Below are 24,471 nucleotides of genomic sequence, written 5' to 3' on the forward strand. Positions count from 1 at the left end.
TTAAAAATGGTAACATCTTTTCAAAAATCTCTCTCAGGTAGCTTAACTAACTGGAAAACTAATAACTGACCTCCTCCCACCACCAAATTTTAAGGAAGAAGCAGTTGTAGGGAATTAAGCAAAACATGTAGGCTAGAAATAATTTTGTACTTAATGTGCTCCTTCTCCCCCCAAAAAAACGTTACAGTTAGAACATCTTTTTACAAAAACAGGAAATACTCTTAGTTTTCAAAGTACTCTAAATTTGAAAAGGGAATGAGCATATTTCATAGATGTAATCTAATAACAATGCTGGATTTACAATTCCTGGGATAGATGAACACCAGAGACCTAGATTTCACATGTTAAAAACTCTGTTTACAAGTAATGAACTTGAGTAGGAGTAATGCCCAAAATGAGGAAATGGAATTTTAAGGCATCTTTGCCAGAGACTAAGGGATTGGGCAGAGGAACCACTAGCATGGACTCCCTATGCCTGATGAAGTGTCCCGTAAAGGGCTGTCACACTAAGGGAGCTGAGCATTAGATCAACTGGGACGTCAGGACCTGTGGCTACACACAGATTCCCACTCAACCCAGCTTTCAAAAAAGTCCCCAGGAGAGCAGCTTTATTCACAGTAGCCAAAAGATGGAAGGAATCCAAGTGAAGGTTGATGGGTAGATGAATAAGCAAAATGAAGTAAAGGCCTACAATGGAATATTATTCAGCCTTATAAAGGAAAGAAAATCTAACACATGCTACAATGTGGATAAACCCTGAGGACATTATGCTGAGTGAAATAAGCCAGTCACGAAAGACAAATACTATTCTACTTATACGAGTTACCTGGAGTAGTTAAATTCGTAGAGATGGAAAGTAGAGGGGTGGTTGCCAGGGACTAGGCGGGGGATGGGGAGTTATTATTTCATGGGAACAGAATTTCAGTTCTGGAAGCTGAAAAGAATTCTGGAGAGCGATGGTGGTGATGGTTGCACAACAATGTGAGTATACGTAACACCACTGAACTGTATACTTCAAAATGGTTAAAATGGTACATTTTACATTATGCTTATTTTACTACAATTAAAAAAAAAAAAAGGCTCCAGGAGCCAGAGTCAAGGAAGCTTTGGTTGGCACTGATGTATGGCTACCTCCCCTTTCATAGCAATGCTCTCCGCCCCTCGGGTGGAGAGCAGTGGTCCAGGAGCGGGCTCTGATGCCAGACACCTCCACCACCGCCCCCCGCTCCCCAAAGAGCTGGGCATCTAGGGCGATGTGAGAGTCGTTTTTCTGTTCCTTCTATTTCCTCACCTGGCAAGTGGGAATAACAATAAAACCTACTCCTGGGGTTGTTTTGAGATTGATAGGTTAGGCTTGACAGCCTCCACAGTGCCAGGCGTTACATTAAGCATGGAACAAAGGTTTGTGGAAAAGTCACATCCTTTCCTCATCGTACGTTTAGTTTACGGAGTGATCCAATTAACTTTTCAGGTACTAGGTGAGGACTTTGTATCTGAGAGGTGTCATTGATCACAAGATGAACAAAAACTATTTAGCAACAAGTCAACACCCTGGGCTCCAATTTTGTGAAGCAGATGCACAAAGCGCAGCATTTCTCTTTCAGGGGGAAGTTCCTCCAAAACAACTTAAAGCTACTGCAGCTGCCACAGGCACTATTCCGGAATGACAGTTTAACTCTGTGACCTCTACATACATAAAATGTCCTTTCATTGCCCATCGGGTATTCAAAAAAAATCCATTTAAATGAACAACAGCATGTAATGAATCCCTTAAAAACAGAAAATCTACTCTGTTAATCAGAACTCCTTAGTTTGCAATCATAGCTGTATGCATATGCCTCTTAAAGGGATTAGAAGAAAACACCCTTTTGTTTTGAGACATTTCTATAGGAAATCCATCAGGATAAATGACTACATTTTTCATTTTATATAGGATGGTAGGGTTTTTCGTCTTTTTAAAGACACAGTAGCCTTTCACCAGTTACTAAATTAACACTCTTCCTACAGGAATGAAAGTTACTTGTCAACCAAAAAGCAGCAGCCATCTTTAAGGTGGTTTTGAAAGAACATAGCATCTTTTAAAGAGAACATCTAAGTATGCTTTACAGTAAGTGAAACCTGGTAACTTGACGGAAACACGGCAGCTTTGAGAAATGTAAATAAGTTTCATTGTCTTGTTTGTTAAAATAGCACATTAAAAAAATACTTTGAAGAGCCAGCAAAATGCTGCTGACAGTTGAGTGGGTGGCCCCTGGCTACAGAACACGGTGCCGAGCTGTTAATTCTCTGAACTAGTGCGTTTAATTTTTTAAAAAGGAAAGAGAACTCAATTGGAGAGGGGAAAACCACTCATAAGGAAAATTCTATTCAATACATGGGAAAATATTTGATTTATATTTCCTTCTATAGCTGGCTGCTGGCATGTGGCAAATAATCTTTAGAAGAAGGGGAGTGAAACCCTATTTGACAAAGGAAAATAAACGGAGACCGTTTGGTTCCACTGCTACCTCCTCCCGCCTCCCTGGCATCCCAGTGCATTTATGGGCTTCAAATGGGAACACAGTTCATAAGCGAAACGGTGTGCTGGTCTAGTGTTTTATTGCAGAATCTAGCTTTAAATGTTTATTAAGAAGATTTCCCTTTTTCCAGTTACATTTCCTTACATTCAAAAACTTTACAAAACACAACAAGGCAAAACCATCAAATTTCACCCAGGTATTTAACATATTAAAATTCCTACCAGCCACTTGTTTTGATATCTGGTCACTTCTCGCTGAGTTGTTGTCGTAATGTTCAAAAAGCGAGAACGCAGCAGGCATTTTCTCTAAAGAAGCAGTACTCTCCATCGCAGAAAGCAGCCTGTGTGGGGAAAATATTTCTATGTGAGTCATGAAATTATTAGCACACAGAGTGAGAGCTAAAACAATTGTTCAAAGATGAAGTTGCTGTTGTTGTAGTTTTTGTGGGCCATTGTATCCAAAAAGGACCTCAACTCTTTCAAAGTCTAGAAATATATGTTTAAAATCGATTTATTCTTAGCATTTTTTTTTTGGTGTAACTGTTCATCTTAGAAATTCCATTCCTATATCCTCAAGTCTGAATAGATTCCATCAAATTATATGATTTTTCACTTTGCATCTATAAATTTAGTCCTGCAAATTACTACATTTCAATGATTCTTTTTATTTATTTCCTAAAGATATAAAGGTTCAGAGCCTATCTGGAAATTCACACACTGTATGATGGCCTTGCTGTTCTAACCCCTACTATTATGCTTTTAGTCATTTAGACTTTCAAAAAACACATTCACCTACTATGTGCCAGGCACTGTCCTGGGTAGCAGGTATACTGCACTGAAGGATGATAAAGTCTATCATTCTTAGAGGACTAAACAAGCCACAGTTTATAAATTAATAGCTTTTATCAGTAGCCTTTATCAACCTTCTAAGGAGAGATGCCAACAAATACAAACTTTTAGCATTTGTACCTAGGTGAAATCTGGGCTTTTTTGTTTTTTTTTTTTAAACACCTTGACTCTGCAGAGGGAAAAAGAGATGGCAAAATGTTTATCTTCAGCTTGAGGGGCCTCAACTTTGGTTAGGAGCTCTCCTCTGTTGCACCCTCCTCACAGAAGCTGGGAATTGTCTTCCAGCAATTGAACAGCTTTGAGGAACTCCACCGGTTTCAGCATCATGGAATTTGGGGTTTTGGTAGCACAGAGCCGCAGCCTTTGCACTGGCTGTGGGAAATATCTCCTCCTAGATGCTTGTATGGCTCATTTCTCTCTTCATTTAGGTCACTGTTCAAATTTCAGCTCCTCAAAAAGGGGAGCCCTGAGTACACCAACCGCCGTGCCTCTGCCCTCTATCCCTTGCTCTGCTGCATTTTACCTCCTCAAGCTGGTTGTGACCTATTTGTTTTCGTCTGTCTACTTCACCAGAATATGACCTACATGCAGGAAAGGACTCTGTTTTGCTCCCTAGTGTATTGTAATGTGTTACCCAGCATACAGTAGGCATTTAATATACTTTGAATGTATAAGAGGGTAAAGTTTCACTTGGGTGAGAATATCAGGATCTCAGGCCTGGTAAATTTTTTATCAATTGAGGGAAAAAGATGATAAAATATAACTGAAATATTTAAAGGGTGCCTACTATGCATCCTAGTGTGAGGGATAATAAAAATCACTATCATTTGATTTAGAGGAGATGGTTCCAATAGGGGCTTCAAAGAGGAGGTGACATCTGGGCTGAGTCTTAAAAAATGAGGAGGAGGAGTTTCCTGGGCAGAATCGGGAGTAAGGAGGTTGCAGAGAGAACAGCCCGGATAAAGGCAAGGCGTTGTAACAGAATATGATGGCACGTTCAAGAGCCAGAGGTGACCTTGAGAATTAGGAAATGGAGACAGAGATAAAATAGAAAGGTGGCTTGTGGTTTGACTGCGACGAGCCTTTCATATCCACCAAGGGTTTCCATTCTCTCTTTGAAGGCAGGGAGAGCCACAGAAATGTTCACACAAGGGGACTTGAGAGGAAAGCCCTTGGCAGGAGTCTGAGGAAGGATCAGAGCAAGCAGACGGGAGAGGCGGTGGGGTCAGCGTAGAGGACCCCGCAGGCTCCAGGCGAGGGAAGTTAGACGGAGCCTAAATTAAGGCTTTGGGGATGCAGAGGGAGAAATGATAGACTCAGAATTAACACGTGTCCCTGACTAAATGGGGGACTTTTTGTAGCACAAAAACTCTGGTTGAGTTTTCCCGTATGCACTGACCTGTTCAACTTTAATATCAAACATACAAAAGGGCAAGTAAACAATTTTTATGAGCATGTCCCACAATGGTGATGGCTTGCTTTTCACTATTGTAACACAAAAGAGCACAACAGAAACAAAAGAATGTATCCTTTCAACTAAAGAGCATTTTCTAAGTAAATGTTTTTCAAAATATGCAGATTTTGAGTCTAAATAGGGTTGACAGCATTCCTTCATTTAAGCGCTTTTGGTGTTAAGAAAAATCATTTACTATACAAACAATGCCTTTAGAGATATAATACAAAGAGAGAAAAAGTAGTGAGGTTAACAAAAAGACTGGATAATTAGCACTTCTCTTAGAAAGGAGTATCGGTGAGTTGAGACCCTGACGCGGAAGTCGTCCTGCGGACGTGAAGGGCTTCTCCGTGGTGACGCTGTCGAGCTCCGTCACGTGTGCACACACATCCGCATGCTCTACAGGGTATCAGGGTTTTCTTTTACCGCATTCCTTGACCAATCCCAATTATCGCTGTCTTTTTTCTTTACAGAAAATAAAGTTAATCTAAAGTTAATCTAAAGTTAATCCCATGTCACCTTGAGGTGACATGCAGCTTGCAAAGATTAATTCATTTTCCATTGGTGGATGAAATCAAAATTAACTAAAATGACAGATGAGTAAGTTCAAGCACAACACCAAAAAAATAGTATTTAGAGTTAAATGGATGTCAATGCATATTAGCAAGTTAATATTCTAATGTTGAAAAACATAAAAATGTATATAGCATTTTTAAGGTAAAAGCGTTTGCAAATTTTCATTCACCAAATTTTCCTGCCAATTGGTGTCTTCCATGAGTGCATGAAATATAAATACGCAAATCTGTAGTGACATACTTGCTTATACACATGTCCAGTGTATAAGAAATGGCACTGTAAATCCATATACTTTTTGGATAAAACTAAGTATCAATAATATGTAGAAGAAATGTATAATCTTTTGAAAACAAAGGACACTGGGAACAAGGCATGAGTATCAGTTTCTAGACACGCCTGGTGAGCCTCAGACTCCTGCGTGAGAACTGCTAAGTACGCAGGTGCTGGGGTTCATGGGCAGTGGGTCTGCGTGGGGCTGCAGGAGCTCTTGTTGAACAAACTGCATGGCTAATTCAGGCACAGCCGGTTTGGGAAACCACTGAACCAGAGGACAGACTGTTAGAAACCAGAGGTTCTCAACTCTGGCTATGCGTCAACATCACCCAGGAAGCTTTAAAAATGCCCAGGCTACACCTCAGGCCGATTAAACCAGAATCACAGGAGAAAAGATTCAGGTATCAGCGTTTTTAAAAGGTCCATAGGTAATTCTACTTGTAACAGAGCTACTATAATAAAACCCTTATTGATTAATGCTAATATTAACATACAAATTATTTTCTTAAAACTTATAGGCAATATTCTGTTGAATAGATTTTTTAAGGTAAGCAAGTCCATCTATACTGTTTATATTATCTAAAAAATCCAAACCCATTCTTTTCATATTTTAATATATCATAAATACAAATTTCTGATTTTACTTTATGATAGTTCACAATTTGGCACTGAAGTAAACTGAAGATAATATTCACAAGTTTAGAAATTTACATTAAAGGGGTAAAAAGATAAAAATATTAGATTCAACCAGTAGGAAAGACCTTGCTATGAGACCAAAGGGAAAATGTGTCAGATCAGTATAAGCATCTCAATATCCGAAGTTCCAAAAGATAAACATCGATCAAATGTGTTTATACAGAACATTTCCTAATTTCATGTTAATGCTTTGGCTTTTAAAAGAATAAAGAATTTCTCTTAGACTGAGTGCTAAAAACAACAGCAAAAATAAAACAGATCAAAAGAGGAAGATTAATTTAGGTTAGCCAAGCAGAAAGAGAAGATAAATACATGCCTATCTTTTGAAGAGAACATGACAGAACATTCCATTAGTTTATATTAAGTCATAAGATTACTCAAGGCAAATATGAATGATTCTTTCAAATGCTTGTATTTAACTAATAAGTCTAAATATCTTCAAAATGTTCTGTATGCACTGACAGGAAAGATGGTCTAGATTAATCTGAAAATACAGACTACATCTCAAGAAAGCAGTTAAAAATCTACATTATAATTGTTATTTAACTAAAGCGCATGCAATTTTCTTTCAAAGCTGTCATTTAGCTTTTAAAAGCACTGTGTCTAAAAGCAAAAAGTTTGTAGCTCACTAAATGTATGTATTTTTTAATTGGCAGCTCACTCTCTATAAAGCATGAAAATATTAAAAATAAAGCAAGGCCATGCTATTCTCGGGTGCCACTATGGTGTGCCGTGTTTTATATACCTTTCATTGATTTCCTCAAATGACTTATGAGGGAATAGGGAAGAAGGGGAGAGAAAATGGGGTGGGGAGGAGAGGGAAGAAGGGAGCGGGGGGGGGGGGGGGGGGGAGAGAGAGATTGAGAGAGAGAGAGAGAGAGAAAGTTAACAACAACAAAACCCAACCTAGAGCATTAAGGTCATGCGTGTTCAAAACTCAGTACTTCTCACCCTCCCCTGAGGCGATTTCTCTTGGGAGGCTTGGGCTGGGGCAGCAAGGAAATGAGTGCTCAGACAGGACGGGGAGGGTGGAGGCCAGGGCAGGGATGCAGGGGGCTTCAGTTTCCAGGGCTGCTTTAACTCTCCATGATCAGCAAGGCCAGCAATGACTTGCTTATGCTTTGCTTCTCTCTGTTCATTAACCAATAGCTTCCAGAACAGAATTCTCCAAGGTAATAAAAATGACTTAAATTCATTCAGTGTAGGATATATTCCAAAAATGTAATCAGTAGTTATGTCTGGGTGATACCTTCTCTGTGCTTTTCTGTCTTTTCCAAATTTCCTCCAATGGCTACAGGCTGCTTTTATAAGCACACAAAAAAATGCTTTCTTACTTACAATTTGTTCTTCTAGAGAGAAGAAAATATTCTTATTGAACAAAAATAAGGTTCTTAGGGAACACAAAGCACTTTGTTAATATTATACTTCGCAAGACGTGCCTAATTTTAAAATATTAAAGCTTTGCCTTAACTAAACATAAAGCCACTGAATGAGTTCCATTTTGTTTGAGGATGCCATGTTCACCTCACCTACATTGGCCCTGGCTGGAGGTGTCCCCAAGGGCAAATGAAAGGCCTAACATGGACCCATTTTGCCTTGCTCTATCTCCAAACTGTACTAGAGGCCTGGGTGGCCTGGGGAGCTTTGGAAGGGAGGTCCCCATTCATCATAAGATGGTGCTTTCCCCTGGTTTGATAATTCGTTTTGGGACTCAACAAAAATACCTCCATTACTCCTGCTCATTCCTGGCTCCCTGGAGATCCAGTATCTTCCTGGATGTTCTAGGGAATTAGCAGGGCAAAGGGCTGCCTCTGTGGTGCTATTTGAGGAGCACCACAAGGTACTTGTTTGAATTAAGGAATGTGGTCCCTAGGAAGACCCTTATAAAAAACAATGCCACGTTACCCGAGAGAAGTATCCCACTGTCATCCTTTTGCATGGTGAAAGTGTATCTAATGGTACTCCTGGCCACTTGGCAAGGCTCAGAGGGAGTGGTCCCTATGAGAGGTCACCTCAGATTAGGGAGGGGGAGTGGAGAGGACAGGCCCAGGGGCCAGCATGATGTGCCAGGTACTGGAAGGTCAGGCTGGCCCCAAAGGGAGCATGGCATGAGTAAGGTTTTCAGGCTGCTTTTCCTCCCTCCCTCTTAGAAGGTGAGCAATCCATGGTGACAGAACAGATGGTGCTGTGCCCTGACTTCCTTGTATCCTTCAGCTGGATCTGGCTGCTAAGGATTTGCTGGGCCTTTTCCATAGGTATCAGGCATGCCCCAATAATTTTCAAGTGTTGAAATTATTTAAAAACCCTCACACAAGTATATAAATGATCTTAGGGAATACTGAAAAATAAAAGTTTTAAGTAGACTTGGGCTAGAGTGGGTGTAAGGTGTTGGGGCCTATTTAAATCGGTGCTTACGGTCAGGAAAACGGTCTCGTCAAGCTCCTCGGCTTCTCTCACAATGGTCTCCAAGGTGTCCTTGGCAGCATCCATGCTCTGCAGAAAGTGGACCATCTGGTCATGCAGGAACTCCATCTTCTTCTTCTTCACTTCCTCAAAGCTCTGGGCTTTCTCATCATACTGTGCTAAAACCTTCTTCATCATCTCCTCATTCTGTTCTTCTAGCTTTTTCTCATTTTTACTACAATTTTCCTAAAACAAAACAAAACAACAAAAACAAAACTTCTAAGTGAAATGAGAAGTGAATGCCTTTTTTTTTTTTTTTTTTAAGAGAAACACCAGCCTTTTAAAGAACTGATCTCTGGCATCCTGACAGGAGAATCACAGATTACACGCTCAGTCTAAATTTCCAACCCACGACCCTCCTTTGACATGGTTAGTTTTGCAATAGAATTCACTGTAAGAGCATCATCAAGAAGGATTTAGTTATTGAAAACACAAAAAAAGATATTTGTGTGGAAATCTTTCCCACCTGCATCTCCACATGATCGAACTTGAAAATGGCGTCACAGTGAAAGAAGACTCATGGCCTTCAGGTAGTACAGGGAGGGCTCTGTGCCGTTTTCACTACTCCGCTAAAATCCACAATGTGAGGAAGGGGCAGCCAGGATACTGGACAGAGTGCTACATTCATAAATGCTCTCCAGGGAGGGGGAAGTCTCAGTTTTTTAACCGTTAAGTGGGAAAAATAATAACACCTATCGCATATGGTTATTATGAGGATTAAATTGGATAAGCCTGTAAAGCATTTGCCTTATTGTAGTAAGTGCCCAATAAATGTGCAGGTGTTTTTAAGGGCTAGTCATTTAGCTTTAGACACAAGGTAGTCTCACTGACTACACACAGATGGATGACTTTAAGGACCTTCACTTTCATGGAAAAACATCAACGATGGAAACCACACATGCACACACAAACCCCAATTCAGACTCTCTTAGATCAGAATCATTTACTTCTGCTGCCATAACGAACCAGGTAAACATGAAAAGGATGTGGGAACTTACCTCGATGGTATTAAAAAAAGATTCTATCTCACTAACAAAGGCTTCAATCCTCAAGGACTTTTCTTGTAAATTTTCTAGAAATTCTGCTAATTGAACCTGAAGAAAAGAATTAAGATATACTTAGTATATGGCATTTGAGAAAAGAACTTGAAGCAGTGAGCTCCAAATCCCTTATAAAATTAGTATGTTTGGTAGAGATTTACTGTATACCATGTTGACTAACAAATGAGTCTTTAAATTTTCTTTGCTGCTTCACCTAAATTGACTATAGAGCCCTGGCTGGTGTAGCTCAGTGGATTGAGTGTCGGCGTACAAACTGAAAGGTCACTGGTTCGATTACCAGTCAGGGCACATGTCTGGGTTGCAGGCCAGGTCTCCAGTCGGGGGCACACAAGAGGCAACTAGTCAATGTTTCTCTTACATGTTAACGTTTCTCTCCCTCTCTTTCTCCCTCTTTCCCCTCTGTCTAAAAATAAATAAATAAAATCTTTAAATTGACTACAGATAATTCTGTACAATAAGCAATCCGGAGGTTTGTGAGTGAAAGCAATAGAAAGACAATTTATTTTCTCATACAAGAGGAAGGACCTCTCAGTAAGTTCAAAGAATACTTGTTTTGGTGGGCTATGGATTTGGATTATTTCTCCTTAGTAAGGCCTCAATTTTTATATATTGTCTTTCCTTTAATAGCAAGCTTTTTGCTAAATTGGCCCAACATACCTGAGTAGTCTCCTCACATTTGTGCCAATGGCCTCAAGTGAGCTTGGAGCACCTGAGGCTCAGAGGTGTCACCAGGCCAGAAGTTAGCATACCAAAAGATGGAAACTACTTACTAAAGAGACCTAACGGTTCTAATGATCCTCAAAGGGTTAAAATACTCAAGGTATGACAGCGAACTAGAAAATGAGTGAGGGATGGGGGAAGATGGTACCTACTTTAGCTATAGTTATAAAGTTAGCTGTAATCTATCCTGCTTAACCTTAACCAGTAACAGCACCGTCACAGAGCATCAGCTGCCTGATTCACCATCCACAGAATGATGGAGAAATTACACTGATGAAAGCCCCTTTGGGATCTGGCCTCTGCTTCCCTCTTTAGGCCCCAGGCTCTAATCACACAAGCCCCATCTTTCCTTGGACTCTTTCTCTCCTATGTGCCTTTTCACATGGCATTGCCTCTCTCTAAAATGACCCCTCTGTCCTTGTTTGCTGAAGGACCTCTCTTATTTAAGGCTTACCCAAGCTTCTCCTTTTCAAGACACCTCTCCTAACCCTCTTAGTCTTACTCCATCATTTCACTCCCAAAAGTTCATTCCTCAGAACATTGCTCCTACGATGCTTTACTGATTTGGGGGAGCTAGGATCCATCTTCCTGTATTTTTGTTTTCATTCTCAATGATTCACACAGTTCCTGAGATGGAATGGGGAATCAATAAATATGGAAAAGAAGGAAGGGAGAGAGTGAAAAAAGAAAACAAGTGACAGACAAATGATAAGCCACCACAACAGGGATGGAGTGGGGTGAGAAGCAAGGACCTAGGTCATTTGTAAATGCAGTTATCAGTTCCTGAATACTCACTACTGGCCTACTCCCAGATGCCAGGGAACTCTCAGGTTACAACCTTTTAAATGGATTTTTAACTTTAAAAAGTAGCCAACCAACTCTTCATCTTTGCAGTTGATGTAATGAAACCAGGAAGTTGCTTTGGCTTTAGTCAACTGGTTTTCTACTTTCTCATACTGTTTGGAAAAGATCGGAGGAAAAAACTTTAAAATGGTTTTAAAGCAGGAGATGTCACATCTCCCTACTTTTGAAATTTATTTTAAATTGAGACTATTTAGATAATTATTTTTTTAATTTCTAAAATTCATAGAAATAAACAAAATGTAATTAAGAAGCTGGAAAAAAAAAATCTAATGTTCTTTCTGCTGACAGTACCCAGTAGTGGTTACTTAACAAAACCAAGTGTCATCAAAGAACGGAGCAATATCAATGCTGCTAATGCATCCAAGGTCTGAGATTTCATAAGTGAAAATGCTTCATTTCCTCAAACTTTACCAGGTAAAGTTTCAACAAAATTTCACCCTAGAGAAATAGAACCAATATCAGGCAAGTTCATAAGAGTTAATTTTCTAGTGAAAAAAAAAAAAGCCAAGATTCTAATGTGTTATCCTACGGGATCAAAATGAGCCTAGTAATTATTTAATCGTGACCTAGTTGAATATTGAAAATTGCTACCATTAGGAAGTTACTGAGCCCTACATCAGGGATATACAGCCAAGAACATGAACTCTGGCATCAGGCAGACCTGGGTACCGATTCTAGTTCTATCTTCCATGACCTTGAGCAACTCAAAAACTAGGCCTAACTCATGATCTGAAAACTGATGATAATGACAGTGTTGTGAGGCTTAAAAGACATCTTACATAAAAGAACACTGTGCCTGGCACAGAATAAATGCTCAATTCTTCTTCTTATTTGCACTTTTAGATCATTCTGGCTATTGTATGGAAGATGGATGGAAGAGCCAAGAGTGGTGATTCCAAAGGTAGATGGGAATCTCAAAGACTAAACAGTTGATTTCCAGTAGTATCTCTGAGGAAATGGAGTATTTATAGTCACACATATAAGGATATGTGTTGTGACTAACTCTTTAACATTGGGACTCTATAGACATAGCCAGAAAGAATGCAAAGTTTTTCCATTTCTAACCTCAATTTGATAAAGAGGAAATATGGAGAAAGCCAAAATTTAAAATGTCTTACTTTCTATTTTATAAAACTTGCAGTATAATTTCTCAGTGTAATGTAAACGTGTATTTTAAAGGATAAAATTGTAGGTAATAGAAAATAAACTGTTTTATGCTCAAAAGTATGTTTTAATTTATAATTATTTGGTGTTTGGGGAAAATGTTAAGGGCTACTACCATAAGACTCCTTAAAGGCAGCAGCTCAGTTTATTTATCTTCGTATCCCCAGAATCTAGAAAAAACTTGGCACATAGTATATACATAATAAATTTTTGTCAACTGATCTTAACTAAATGCCTGGGGAAATGTTCTTATTTTCTTTCAGATGAACTGTTATGCCTAAAGATGAATGTACTAAATATTGATCATTTTTTAAATTGAGAAAATAAATTAAATGTATACAGGGATGGGCAAAAGTAGGTTTACAGTTGTAATACAAATAAATAATACAAATAACAAATAATAAAAGAATAAACTGTTTCACCTACTCACAACTGTAAACTTACTTTTGCCTACTGCTGTATGTATTATTACATATTTTTATGCTTTAAAATCTATTTACCGTCTGCTGCAAAGAAGTTGGTTGTATTTTTTTTTTAATTATTTCACAAGAATGGATGTAAACAAATCTACTTATCCAGTTATACCTTTGAATAAAAAATTGAAAAAAAATCTATTTACCTTTACAGCACTTATAGCTGTATCAAGCGTTGACACCTCATGGTCTTTGTGGGTGCCAAATATCTTGTCAACAGCAGAAATTGGGCTTTTGCAAGTATAGCAATATGTGTCAATCTGGGACTTTTTCAGTTCCTTTTGCTCCTTCTCAGTTACTAACTCTGATGGTAATTGGTCTTCTGTCCTCTCTCTGCCCAACTCTTTCTGTTCAGCAGACATACTTTGTTCCACCTCACTCGCAAATTCATTTCCACTGATGTGTTCAAAGGACTCCTTTCCCTGAGATAACACATCTTCAGTGGTGGATTCTGAATACAGTTCTTCTGATAAAGTGTCTTGAGCAACTACTTCATAATTCAGGGATTCAGCAAATTCATATTCATCCTGAACAGGACTACTGCGGAGCCTATCTTCTCTTGGCTCAGGTGGGACCATTATTGTAGGTTGTACTTGCAGTGTTTCTTGAACACAAGTTGCACCAGATACAAATTCTTCCTCTGGGAAGGACACTTGTACCGGGACATTCAGATTGACGTCTGGATTTGCATTTGCTGCTTCATTACTCTGACTGCTTGTTTCATCTGTTCTCTGCAGAACATGAGGGGTGTCTTGAAATGGAACTGCATAGCTTACTTTCTGGGTGATCACTTTGACTTCCTCAGTGATGGGAGCTTTCCTCTGCGTGTCTACATTGTCAAGGGTCTCCACATGTCCTACTGATTCTCCTTCCCTGTAAGTGGCTTTCTGTTCCTCTTCCAGACTCTCTTCCCCCAGAATAGTTCCAAACCTCCCCCAAATTTCCCTTTCTGCTGCTATTGGTTGGTATGAATCACCCTTACCAACTGTTTTTTCTTCCAGACCTTGGCCTTGGTCTTCTTCAGTTATAGATGTGTCATGGAGAATGTCATCTCTGAGTATGTACTTCTCAAAATACATTCCTGTTCCATCATCAGTGTCAGAATGTCTGCCGGAAAATGATGCCTCAGAATTCACACTGTCACCTTCAGAAGATGTCTCCCCTTCCTTCTTTTTCTCTCCAACTGCTTCTCCATACAGATCCTTGTATAAAAATGCAAGTGCAGGTGGTTCCTCGAGAAGTTCGGGATTAACAGCTTTAGGAGTGGTAGGAAATATTGGGCTTCGTGACAAAACTCCTTCCTCTATATCAAATAAAGGCATCCCAGGTGACTTTGAGTCCACATCTCTATTTGTGCTCTTTGAAGCATCTCTGTCAGCTGATTGTTGGATAACCAACGCCTTTTGGGTCTCTGGGTGAGATAAGTTGCTGTAGTCCTTTTCCAATCCATAAAAACTTTCATCTAATTTCACCAAGTCATACTCATGTTCTAGGGCACTTTCCTCTGAACTTTCTGGGAAAGAGACAGTTTCTTCTGTAACTTCCTTTGAGAGTTTTGCCTCAACATTTAATTTTCCTAGAGCTTTCTGTTTTTCTGGGTCCGGGGAGATGTTATAATCAATCAATATATATTTTTCAAAATAATCCTCTTCACCAGGACTTGTGGGCTGATCAAAGGATAGCACACCAGTTTCTGAACCTGTGGATATCTTCTCTTCTGTTTTATAAGTTTCCTTTTGTTTATTTTCTTCCACTGATGTCACTTTTTTATCAGAATCTTCTAACTTACTCTTTAATGTTTCATGGAGAACAACTGCCTCATGAGTGTCAGGGAAGGGTAGAGTTTTAAGTGAGGTCCTCTCTTCCAAATATTCTAACTTGTCTGGCATTCGTTCACTTTCTTCCTGATCAACTGAAGAAATAAATGCAGGTGCATGAATATTCAATATCTCACAGCCTTCAGAAATGATACTGAAGGCAGTCTTTTGATCTTCTGAAAGTCCAGCTGGCTTACTAGTTGCTGTAAATTCTTCAGGCTCCCTGGATATTTCTCTAGTAGAAACCATTTTACTGGCATTGGTTATTGATGCACTTGTTATAAATTGAGCATAGTTGCTGCTTGATGAAGGGGGTGGTTCACATATATGGGCAGCTCCTACAGCCTCCACGTGGTGCTTTGAAGCAAGTACAGATTGTTCAGACATTTCAGATGTTTGCTCTTTAGATGTTTGAACAGTATGGACTGTATGCCTATCTGGAGTCAATTCTTGTTTCTTCACTGCACTAATTTCTGGAGAAGCCCCTGAAACAAGTGCTTGTGGTTTCACAGATGACGACAAATATGGTGGTGTTTCTAAGCTCTTTGATTCATCCAAAGGACGGTCTACAATCCTTTCAGATTCTTTAGATGGAGACCCTTGTTTTATACTATCTTTTGTGATATCTACTGAACCACCTTTTGACAGCTCTAACACTGTGACCTGTCCCTTTTCTTCATTATGACTCGCCATATCCCTGCTTGATTTTTCTAATACCAGATTTCCTTCCTTAGGAAAATAGTGGTCATCTATTTCATCACGATAAGGAAGATCCACTGGAAGGAAAGTCTTGGTTTTCTCTACCAACACTTTACCTTCTTTTAATAGAGATGGCTGGGTTTCTACTGCCTTTGTTTCCCTGATTTCTGGGTGAGCCTCTGAGATCATGGTTTCTGATTTTTCAGTAGTTGATGTAGTTTCAACTAATAAAAATGGTTGGGTTTCACCCAAAGAATGGGTTAAAGAGACATCTAATTTTTCAGGCACAGGCCTAGTTACATTCACAGAATAAGGGTGAACCTCCTGCTGCTTCTTTCCTTCCAAAAATACTTGTAGAGGCTTTTCTTTTTCTTTTCCTTTCTCCTCCTCAGTAATTTTGAGTCTTTCTTTGTGGTCTTCATTTTGATAGACTTGTGGCAGCACAGCAGCAGCTTTTGATTCTTCCAGTTTAATAGGGAGAGGCCCATGTGCAGTTGGTGCCTTTCCTACCTCACTATCTCTTAACTCTAATGGAGCCACTGTTTCTTGTTTTTCTGCCAGCACCTCCTTTTCTGCCGAGAAATATGATCTGATTTCCAAGTTACCTTTCTCCTCAGTTGGGCTGACAGACCTGAGTTTTACTTCCTCTTCAGAAATTTTCAAAGAAGTAGGTTTTGGCATTTCTTTCTTTAGTCTGTCTTCACCAAGATCAATTAAACTGCCTTTAGATTGTTCTACTGGCAAAATTATTGACTCTGGCTTCTCTGATTCCCTCATGATACTTTTACTTGTGAAGCTAGAGGAAGCTGATTTTGGCTGTTGTGGCACCTTATCTACTGCATCAAATGAAAAGAGTGAGTTTTCTTTTCGATCACCTCCTGGCTTTTCACTAAGAATAGAAATATTCCATTTAGATGGAGGAGAGATTTCTGGCTTCTGGACTTTTTTACTATCAGTGACATGAAGAGGAACAGCCTTTTTATCTTCTTCCATAATGGATTTCTCACCCACGGGAGAAGAAGATTGATTTTCAAAATGTTCCTCCTTATCAGCAGAAGTAACTATTAAGTTTAGGTCCATTTTCTCTGAATACACTAGGCTTTCTTTCTTTCCATGATCTTCACTAGACACCTCAAAGTTGGATTTTGGCTGTTGTAAAACTTCTACATTTGATAAAAGCGTAGGTTTTACTTTAAAGTCTTGACCTTCACCAGATTTGACTGAAGTGCCTCTGGACTCCTCAGCAGTTATGAGTTTTGCCTCTGGTAGCAGATGATCAGCTGGTTTCTCAGTTGCATGAAAGTCAGCTGGAGCTGTACCTTTAGGCTCTGTTACAGTCACTGCTTTTTCTACTGATGGACTTGGCTGAGTTTCTAAATCTTCTTTTTCAGCAACTTTGTTATCTGCAGTGCTTGATCTAAAAAACCAATTGGACATCCATGATGTGAAGGATGAAATTCCTTTCTTTCTCTTTTCCTCAGAAAGGCCTGGTTTAACTGCCTCTGGCTGCTTAGGCAGCTTTTCTGTTACCTCAGGTGATTCTGGGGGTTGGGGTTCTTTATTTTCTTGGCTTAAGGAGAGGGGCTTCATGTGTGTGGGTATTTTTATTTCAGATATTGGTTTCCCTCTCTCATTAGCACTATCTACCACCTCTGGCTGAACCATTTTTGAATCTTCTAATGGCTTCTCTCCAGGTAAAGCAGATATAATCCTGTGTGCTGTTTGTTTATTGCCTACTGCAGGTTCTGCATCTTCTGCCAGGAAAGGAGCTGCTTTGGCGTGAGAGACACTAGTGTCTGATTTGACATGTTCTGTTGATGGGCCAGACACTGGTTTGTGGAGGATTCTTTCAGGAGGTAGTTTGACTTCTTCCTCGCTGTTTTCTTTGCAAGGCTGGGAAAATTCTCTGTTTGCTTTCTCCAATATTGAACTCTCATTCCTCATGAGAGAAAAGCCCTGCTTCCCCTCTGCTTCATCTCTCTCTACATTTCCAGCTGGAACTAAAGATTTTGGTTTGGGGGCCAGCTTTATTTCTTCAGAAGAAGATGTTTTAGTTGATAAGGTCTCTACATTACCAGTGGGGATATCACGAGTAGATACTGGTTCTTGTACTGATAAATGGGGTTCTTCGGCAGAATGTGGCAGAACCTGCTTTCTGATTTCATGTGTATGGTCTTTCTCCGACAGAGCAGCCTTGGGCAGCCCTGTCATCAGATCACTGCTGCTGGAGGAGCCCAGTGGCACAGATCCCAGGGCTCCTTCTTCATGATGACTTGCCAAACCTCTTTCTGGCTTTTCTAGCATCCAGTTTTCATCCTCTGGAGAAATAAGGGCCTCTTTCATTTGTGTTTCTTTAACGTCTGCAGACTCAGTTGTCAAAAATGATTTTGATTCTTCCAAAGGCAAATTTTCTTTCATAATTGAATGTTGTTTAGTACTTAGATCTTGTTTATCTGCAAAAGATGTGCTTACATCAGGTAATTCAGCAGCAGCATCTAAATGAAGCGTGTTTTCAGGTTTCTCTTGCTCCATGAGGAGGTCCGAAGAAGCAACCTTTGATGGTTCAGTTATAATCTGGGGTACAGGAAATGAATTTGTTTGGTCTATTTCTTCTTTTAGTGTAGTTACAGTATCTCCTATCACTTGTGCCTTCAAATTTCCCATTGGTGGTAATGAGCTTATTTCTTGTTTTTCCTCCTTTTTAAAGTCAGCTGAAAGGTTCAAGTCTTTTGATCCTTGTAAAGTAAAAGTATATGGCTGATGTGCTTCATGGTTGTCTCTTTCAACTAGCGAGGTAAATGCCTCTTTTGACTCTAAGCTGACGGCCTTAGGAGAGATAGATTTGATTTCTTGGTTCTGAGGTTGCTCCTTAAGGCATAATGAAACCTCTGACGTTTCAGGCACTGTGGTTGACACGTGAAGTTCCCTGTTTTCTTTTTCTCCTTCTCCACTGCTCCTAAGCTCAGCAAGGCCCCTCTCTAAAACAGAATCCCCTGTTTCAGTTATGAGAGATTTTATTTGTTTTGTGTCTATAGATCCACTCTGCCTACCTAAATCACCAGTGATTTCCAACCCAACATTTGGTAATTCTGATACTTGGTGTGGCTTGTCTTTCTTCTCAGGTTGCAAAGAGAGCTCTGCCAGAGGAAAATACTGTTTTTCTGACAGGAAATCGCCCTGAGGGGTAGAAGATGTCTCCATTGCCTGTTTGCTCTTATCATCACTGAGAGTTGATAATGTTAGAGTTAAACCTTCTGACACTAAATTTTCCAACTCAGGAGAAAAACATGCCATTTTCTCAGTTTTGTGTTTTGGAAATGCATGTTTGGGTGCAGGTGACACGTTTTGTGAGAAAGGAAGTTCAGTTTCTTTTTTCTTTATCTCACCATGTAGGTTGACTGAAAGCACATGTTCAGGCCCTGATACCTCTGAGGCAGACACAGAATTCTTTTTCTGTGATAAAGCCAAATGTTCAGAGTCAAGGACTGTAGAAAATGAAAGACCTTGTTCATTTTCCACCCTTGCTTCCTTAGATACATCTGCATGCTGGGAAGAAAGTATTTTGGTTATTGGCAACCCAGGTTTAACTTCTTCAGTTTCTACCTTTGACAAAATAGAATGCTCTAATATAGAGGATATGCTTGGAGGTGAATCCAATTTAATTTTCTCAGCTTCTGACCAAGCTGGATGTTTAGATTCAGCAGTTTCAGTGGCAGAAGAGCTAGCTTTGATTGATACCTTTTCTTCTTCTTTAAGAAGTAAATGTTCATCCATAGATGTTACCAGTGGTGGCAAACCACTTCGTAATTCACTCTTTCCTACTTTTAAGATGGGGTGTTCTATAGGGGTGGTAACAGATAACTCTGCTGGGATTTCTTCTTGTGCCAATTTGGTTAAGTTTGAATCATGCTTAGCTACAGAGGTTGTGGCTACTGAAGAACTGGGTTCAATTTCTTTCTTTATTTCATCTGACAAAGCTGAAAATTCTGGTGCAGATGGTCCATGTTCAACTTTCTTTTCCACTCCTGGTGAAGCTGAATATAATACTCTAGGTGTACCAGTTATTTTGGAATCATGTTTCACTTCTGTTTCCACTACTGATAAAATATCAGGTTCAGATAAAGATGTTTCCTTTAGAGATGAATATGGTTTTATTACTTCAGGCTCATTCTCTGACAATAGTTTCTGTTCTAGTTTAGATGTCACAGTTGGAGCTAAACTGAGTTTGACATCCTTCTTTGGCTCATCTACCAATTCAGACAGAACTGAATATGTCATTCCAGACCCTGGAACATTTGGAGGCTGAGGCTCCATTTCTTGATCCCATGATACACATGCTGTAGTTTCTTGAGTATCAGGCACAATTTCTTCCTTACTTTTAACTTTTAACAAAGCCATCTGTTCCTTTGCAGCTTTTGGAGTAAGTGATGCTTTGGGTTCCTGTTCTTTCTTAAGTGCATGGACTAAATCAGGTGAAACTGAATATTGAGGTGAAGGTGAAACAGGTCTGGTTTCTTCCTTTACCATGGATGATTGTACAGGTAAAGAAACAGGTGTTGTAGCTACTGATGAGCTAGTCTTAATTTCTCCCTTCTCCAGTTCACTGGTTAAATATGGTGGAATCAGATCTTTAGACTTAGATTCTAAAAATGCTTGAGTTACCTGTTTCTGTACTGAAATGAGATATTCAGCTACAGACGTTGACATTGTCTGAGCATCTGCTTTATTTGTTGTATGTGGCAGACTTAAGTCTTCAGTTGCAGACATCAGAGGGGAAGGTTCTGCTTGTTGCATCTGTGATGAACTGAGGTTCTCAGGTACTGGTGTAGCAGCTGTTGGATCAATTTCTTTCCCACCTGCTTCTGAAAAGCAGGAATATCCTGAACCAGATACTGTAGTTAACAGTGAATCAGGCTCAATTTCATTTTTCTTTGTTTCTGGGATTCTATATGGTGGGACTGAAACTTGTGATGCTGAGTCTGGAGAAAAAAGTTCAGCTTCTTCAGTGTCTTCATCTGAAAAAATAGTGCGTTCCGATGGTGATGTTAAACATATTGGAGAATCACACTCAAATTCCCTTTTCTCTGTTTCCTGAGTTGCATAAGGTGGAAATGAGAACTCTGACACAAATGCAGAGTCTGGAGAAAAAGGTCCAACATCTTCTTGCTCTTCTTCTGAAAAATGCATGGGTGAGGAGGCACCTTTTAGATTTAAAGGTGAACTGTGTACAATTTCTGCCTCCTGTGATTCTGGTGTTATATAAGGTGGGACTGAAAATTCAGAAGCAGAGGTGGAAGATGGTGTGTACCGATCCATTTCTACTGTTTCCTCTTCTGGTAGAACCATATGCTCAGATGGGGTGGCTGAAAGTATTGGTGACTGGCACTCAGAAGTCATCTCAGTTGTGCCTGGGGGTAAAGAGTGTTCAGAGATAGAGGCCACATCTGGTAAATATTTCTCTTCTTCTGACAGAATCATGTGCTCAGAAACATCTTTTGATTTTAAGGGGGACACATCATCAATTATTTTCTTTGGGGATTCCTGTGCTACATTTGGTGGAACTGCATATTGGGAAGCCAATGTTAAATCTGGTGTGAAACGCTCACTTCCTAGGTCCTCTTCTGATAGGACCACATGTTTAGATGGAGTGGGAGAAAGTGGTGGGACTTGGTTTGCTGAAGTCACTGCAGTTGTGCCTGGGGGGAGAGAGAGTTCAGCCACAGAGGCCACATCTGGGAAATACAGCCCAGTGCCTTCCTTCTCTCCTTCTGACAGAATCATGTGCTCAGAAACACCTTTTGATTTTAAGGAGGACACATCATCAATTATTTTCTTTGGGGATTCCTGTGCTACATTTGGTGGAACTGCATATTGGGAAGCCAATGTTGGATCTGGTGTGAAATGCTCACTTTCTAGGTCCTCTTCTGATAGGACCACATGTTCAGATGGGGAGGCTGACAGTGGTGGCGCTTGCTGTTCAGAAGTTACCTCAGTTGTGCCTGGGGGGAGAGAGAGTTCAGCCACAGAGGCCACATCTGGGGAATACAGCCCAGTGCCTTCCTTCTCTCCTTCTGACAGAATCATGTGCTCAGAAACACCTTTTGATTTTAATGGGGACTTATGGTCAAAGTTCTCCAGTGACTCTTTCGTTGCCTGTGATGGAACTGAATAATCAAAAGCAGATGTGGAATCTGGTGTGTAACGCTCACTTTCTGAGGCCTCTTCTCCTGAGAGGACTATGTGTTCCAATGTAGCTGTCGAAAACAGTGGGGACTGGCATTCAGAAGTCTTCTCTGTTATAGATGGTGAGAGAGAGTGTTGAGATGCAGAGGCTGAAGCTGGGGAATAAGGCTCAAATTCCTCATTCTCTTCCTCTGACAAAACTGCATGTTCAGATGTAGCTTTTGCATTGGATGGAGAAACTGGCTCAACTTCTTGCTTCTCTAGTTCATGGTTCATATCCTGTGGGATTGAATACTCTGATACGAAAGCAGAATCAGTAGAAACAGACTCATTTTCCTCTCTTTCTTCCTCAGACAAAGCAACATGTTCGGGTGTTGATGTCGATAATGGTAGAATGGTCTCCTTTTCTTTCTGTTCCACTTCAGGGGCCAAGCGTGGTGGGAAGAGCTCCTCAGAAACAGATGGACTTTCTGGGTAATCAAGTTCTATGATCTCTTCTTCCACTAAATTAGAATCTTCAGGTTCAGGGGTAGCAGTTATTGGTAGAGAAGTTTCTATTTCTTCTTTCTCTGACACTAAAGGTTCAGAAAGAGAACCAGATGGCTCAAACACATTTTCTTCCTTCTCTCCTTTGACATCAAGACTAGGTGGGGTTAGTTGTTTGGAGGCTGGTCCTTGCCTTTCTAGTGAAGACAGGTCCAGCTCTTCTTTCTCTGGGCCCAAATCTTCCTCGGTGGATGCTGCCAGGCCTGGTATATCTGTTTCCAGAGAATCCTTCTCTGCCTCCCGTGAAATGGAATGGTCAACAGAATACATATCTCCCTTCTTTACCTCATTCACTAAAGGTGGTGAGACTGAAGATTCAGGCTCTGAAGTTACATTTCCTTGTGAATCAGGCACAGATTCTTCCTTTGCTGTTTCCAGGAGCACAGCTTCAGATGTCGTGGGGGTCAGGGAGGAAGGCTCCATTTCATGGGGTTTGGCTTCAGTGCCTGGCTTTTGCAGCTCTGACTGGGCAGGGCTGAGCTGTGTTTCTTGTTCGGCTGTGTCATTACTTGTGTGAGAGGAAACTGTCTGCTTGGTGGCAGAAACGGCCTTTAGAGGAGAATCAGTATAAATTTTCTTTTGATCTTCAAGACCAAATAAGGAGGTAAAGGACTTTGATCCTTTGGAGAGTGCACCTCCCCAGGGTGAAGCAAGCTCTTTAACTTTATTATCTTCTATGCTTTGTGCTACTAATTTGCCTGTTTTGGAAACTGTATTAGAATCACGGTTGCCCAAATCTGGCTCTAGACTAATGGATGCATCTTTCCCCTTCCTATAATGTATTTCTTTAATCACATAACCCTTTGGCAATGTTCCATAAAATTGTAAAGGAATTAATTCTTCTTTAACTGAATCAAACATCTTAATTTTATATTGTACTGTTCCTATATAGACTGGCCTTAACACGAGTGGCTTGTGTTCTTTGTATATTGCTCCAGTGATAGGAGGTGTGTTTGAGGTGGTCTTCTTTTTTCTCATTTTATCATAACTGCCACTAGAGAACATCTCTTTCTGGGTGTTTAGTATCGGGCTTTCTGAGGTTAAAGAATTATCTTTTTTGTTTGCTGGGGCATCTTGGGATTCAAAAGAATTTCTTTTTTTGTTGCCTTTCCGACGCAATGATGGTGAACCATGCTTTGACTTAGGTGCTCTTTTCCGGATCTTTTTAACTTCATCCACAATAAAGGAAACATTCCCTGTAGAAGAATTCATAGTCGACCCCTCCAGACTACACACACCGGAAGTCTGACTTTCTTCCGAAGCCCAAGGAGTAGAAGACCTACTTGAATTGGTCTCCCAGGTTATTCCGCTGTCTTCCCGTTGCACTGTCACCATGGAAAAGGAGGGGTCTGATATGATACACTTCTGCTTGGTGTTGCCCTCTTCATCCTGGTCTGATAACCTACAGTAAACAATAATAACATTAATGGTTACATATGTTATAATAAAAATAATACTGTATTAATCACTATAGTAATAAATAAATATCATACCTTTTTGAGGTAAAGTATTAGTGCAAAATTAAAATATAGAGATAAATATCACCATCCATATCAAAAATACAGAAGTATACAAAATAAAGTTTAAAACTGTCAAATACAATAACACATCCTCGGCTGCAATGTATCAATACTCCCAAACTCAAAAAAAAGCTAAAGTTAAATTCATCACCTTCTTTATCAAAATTACCCCCTGACCCTGACCTCCCATGGCTCACCCAATCACTCAGGCTCACTCTAGTCACCTGGACCTTTGTAATGGCTCTTGCACCTGTGCCCTCTCTGTTTCTATGCCACCCTGACCCAGCTTATTTAAAAGTACATCACCTCTAGATTATTGCATTAGCTTCCTAATAGGTCAGCTGGTATCAAGTTTTCCACTTATTTTCTCCCACACTCAACCCATCCTGCCCTTCTTCCAGAACAGCTTTACTAAAAATTTTCATCTTATCACCTGGAAAAATCTCAACAAATTCCTTATGCCTGTAGGGGGAAAAGGTTCAAAATCTTTAGTTCTTTGATTCCTAGCTGACTTTATTTCCAAATGCCCACCTCCACCCTACCCCTACATGATACCTTTCCGTTTTAACTATAAAATTTGCTGTCCAGTAAATGTA

General features: G+C 40.0%; 1 protein-coding gene across 1 annotated transcript in view; it reads right to left on the reverse strand.

The window, feature by feature from the left end:
- Nucleotides 1-24,471, reverse strand: part of CMYA5 (cardiomyopathy associated 5) — a 92,585-nt gene that overhangs the window by 31,694 nt on the left and 36,420 nt on the right. Inside the window, exons 2-6 of the mRNA XM_045197852.2 lie at nt 13,257-23,757; nt 9,827-9,922; nt 8,781-9,014; nt 7,111-7,133; nt 2,741-2,859 (exon numbers count right to left, since the gene is read on the reverse strand). Coding sequence (XP_045053787.2) covers nt 2,741-2,859; nt 7,111-7,133; nt 8,781-9,014; nt 9,827-9,922; nt 13,257-23,757 — 10,973 coding nt within the window. The remainder of the gene's footprint in view (nt 1-2,740; nt 2,860-7,110; nt 7,134-8,780; nt 9,015-9,826; nt 9,923-13,256; nt 23,758-24,471) is intronic.

The sequence above is a fragment of the Desmodus rotundus genome, chromosome 1 (genome assembly GCF_022682495.2).
Source record: "Desmodus rotundus isolate HL8 chromosome 1, HLdesRot8A.1, whole genome shotgun sequence".
NCBI lineage: Eukaryota > Metazoa > Chordata > Mammalia > Chiroptera > Phyllostomidae > Desmodus > Desmodus rotundus.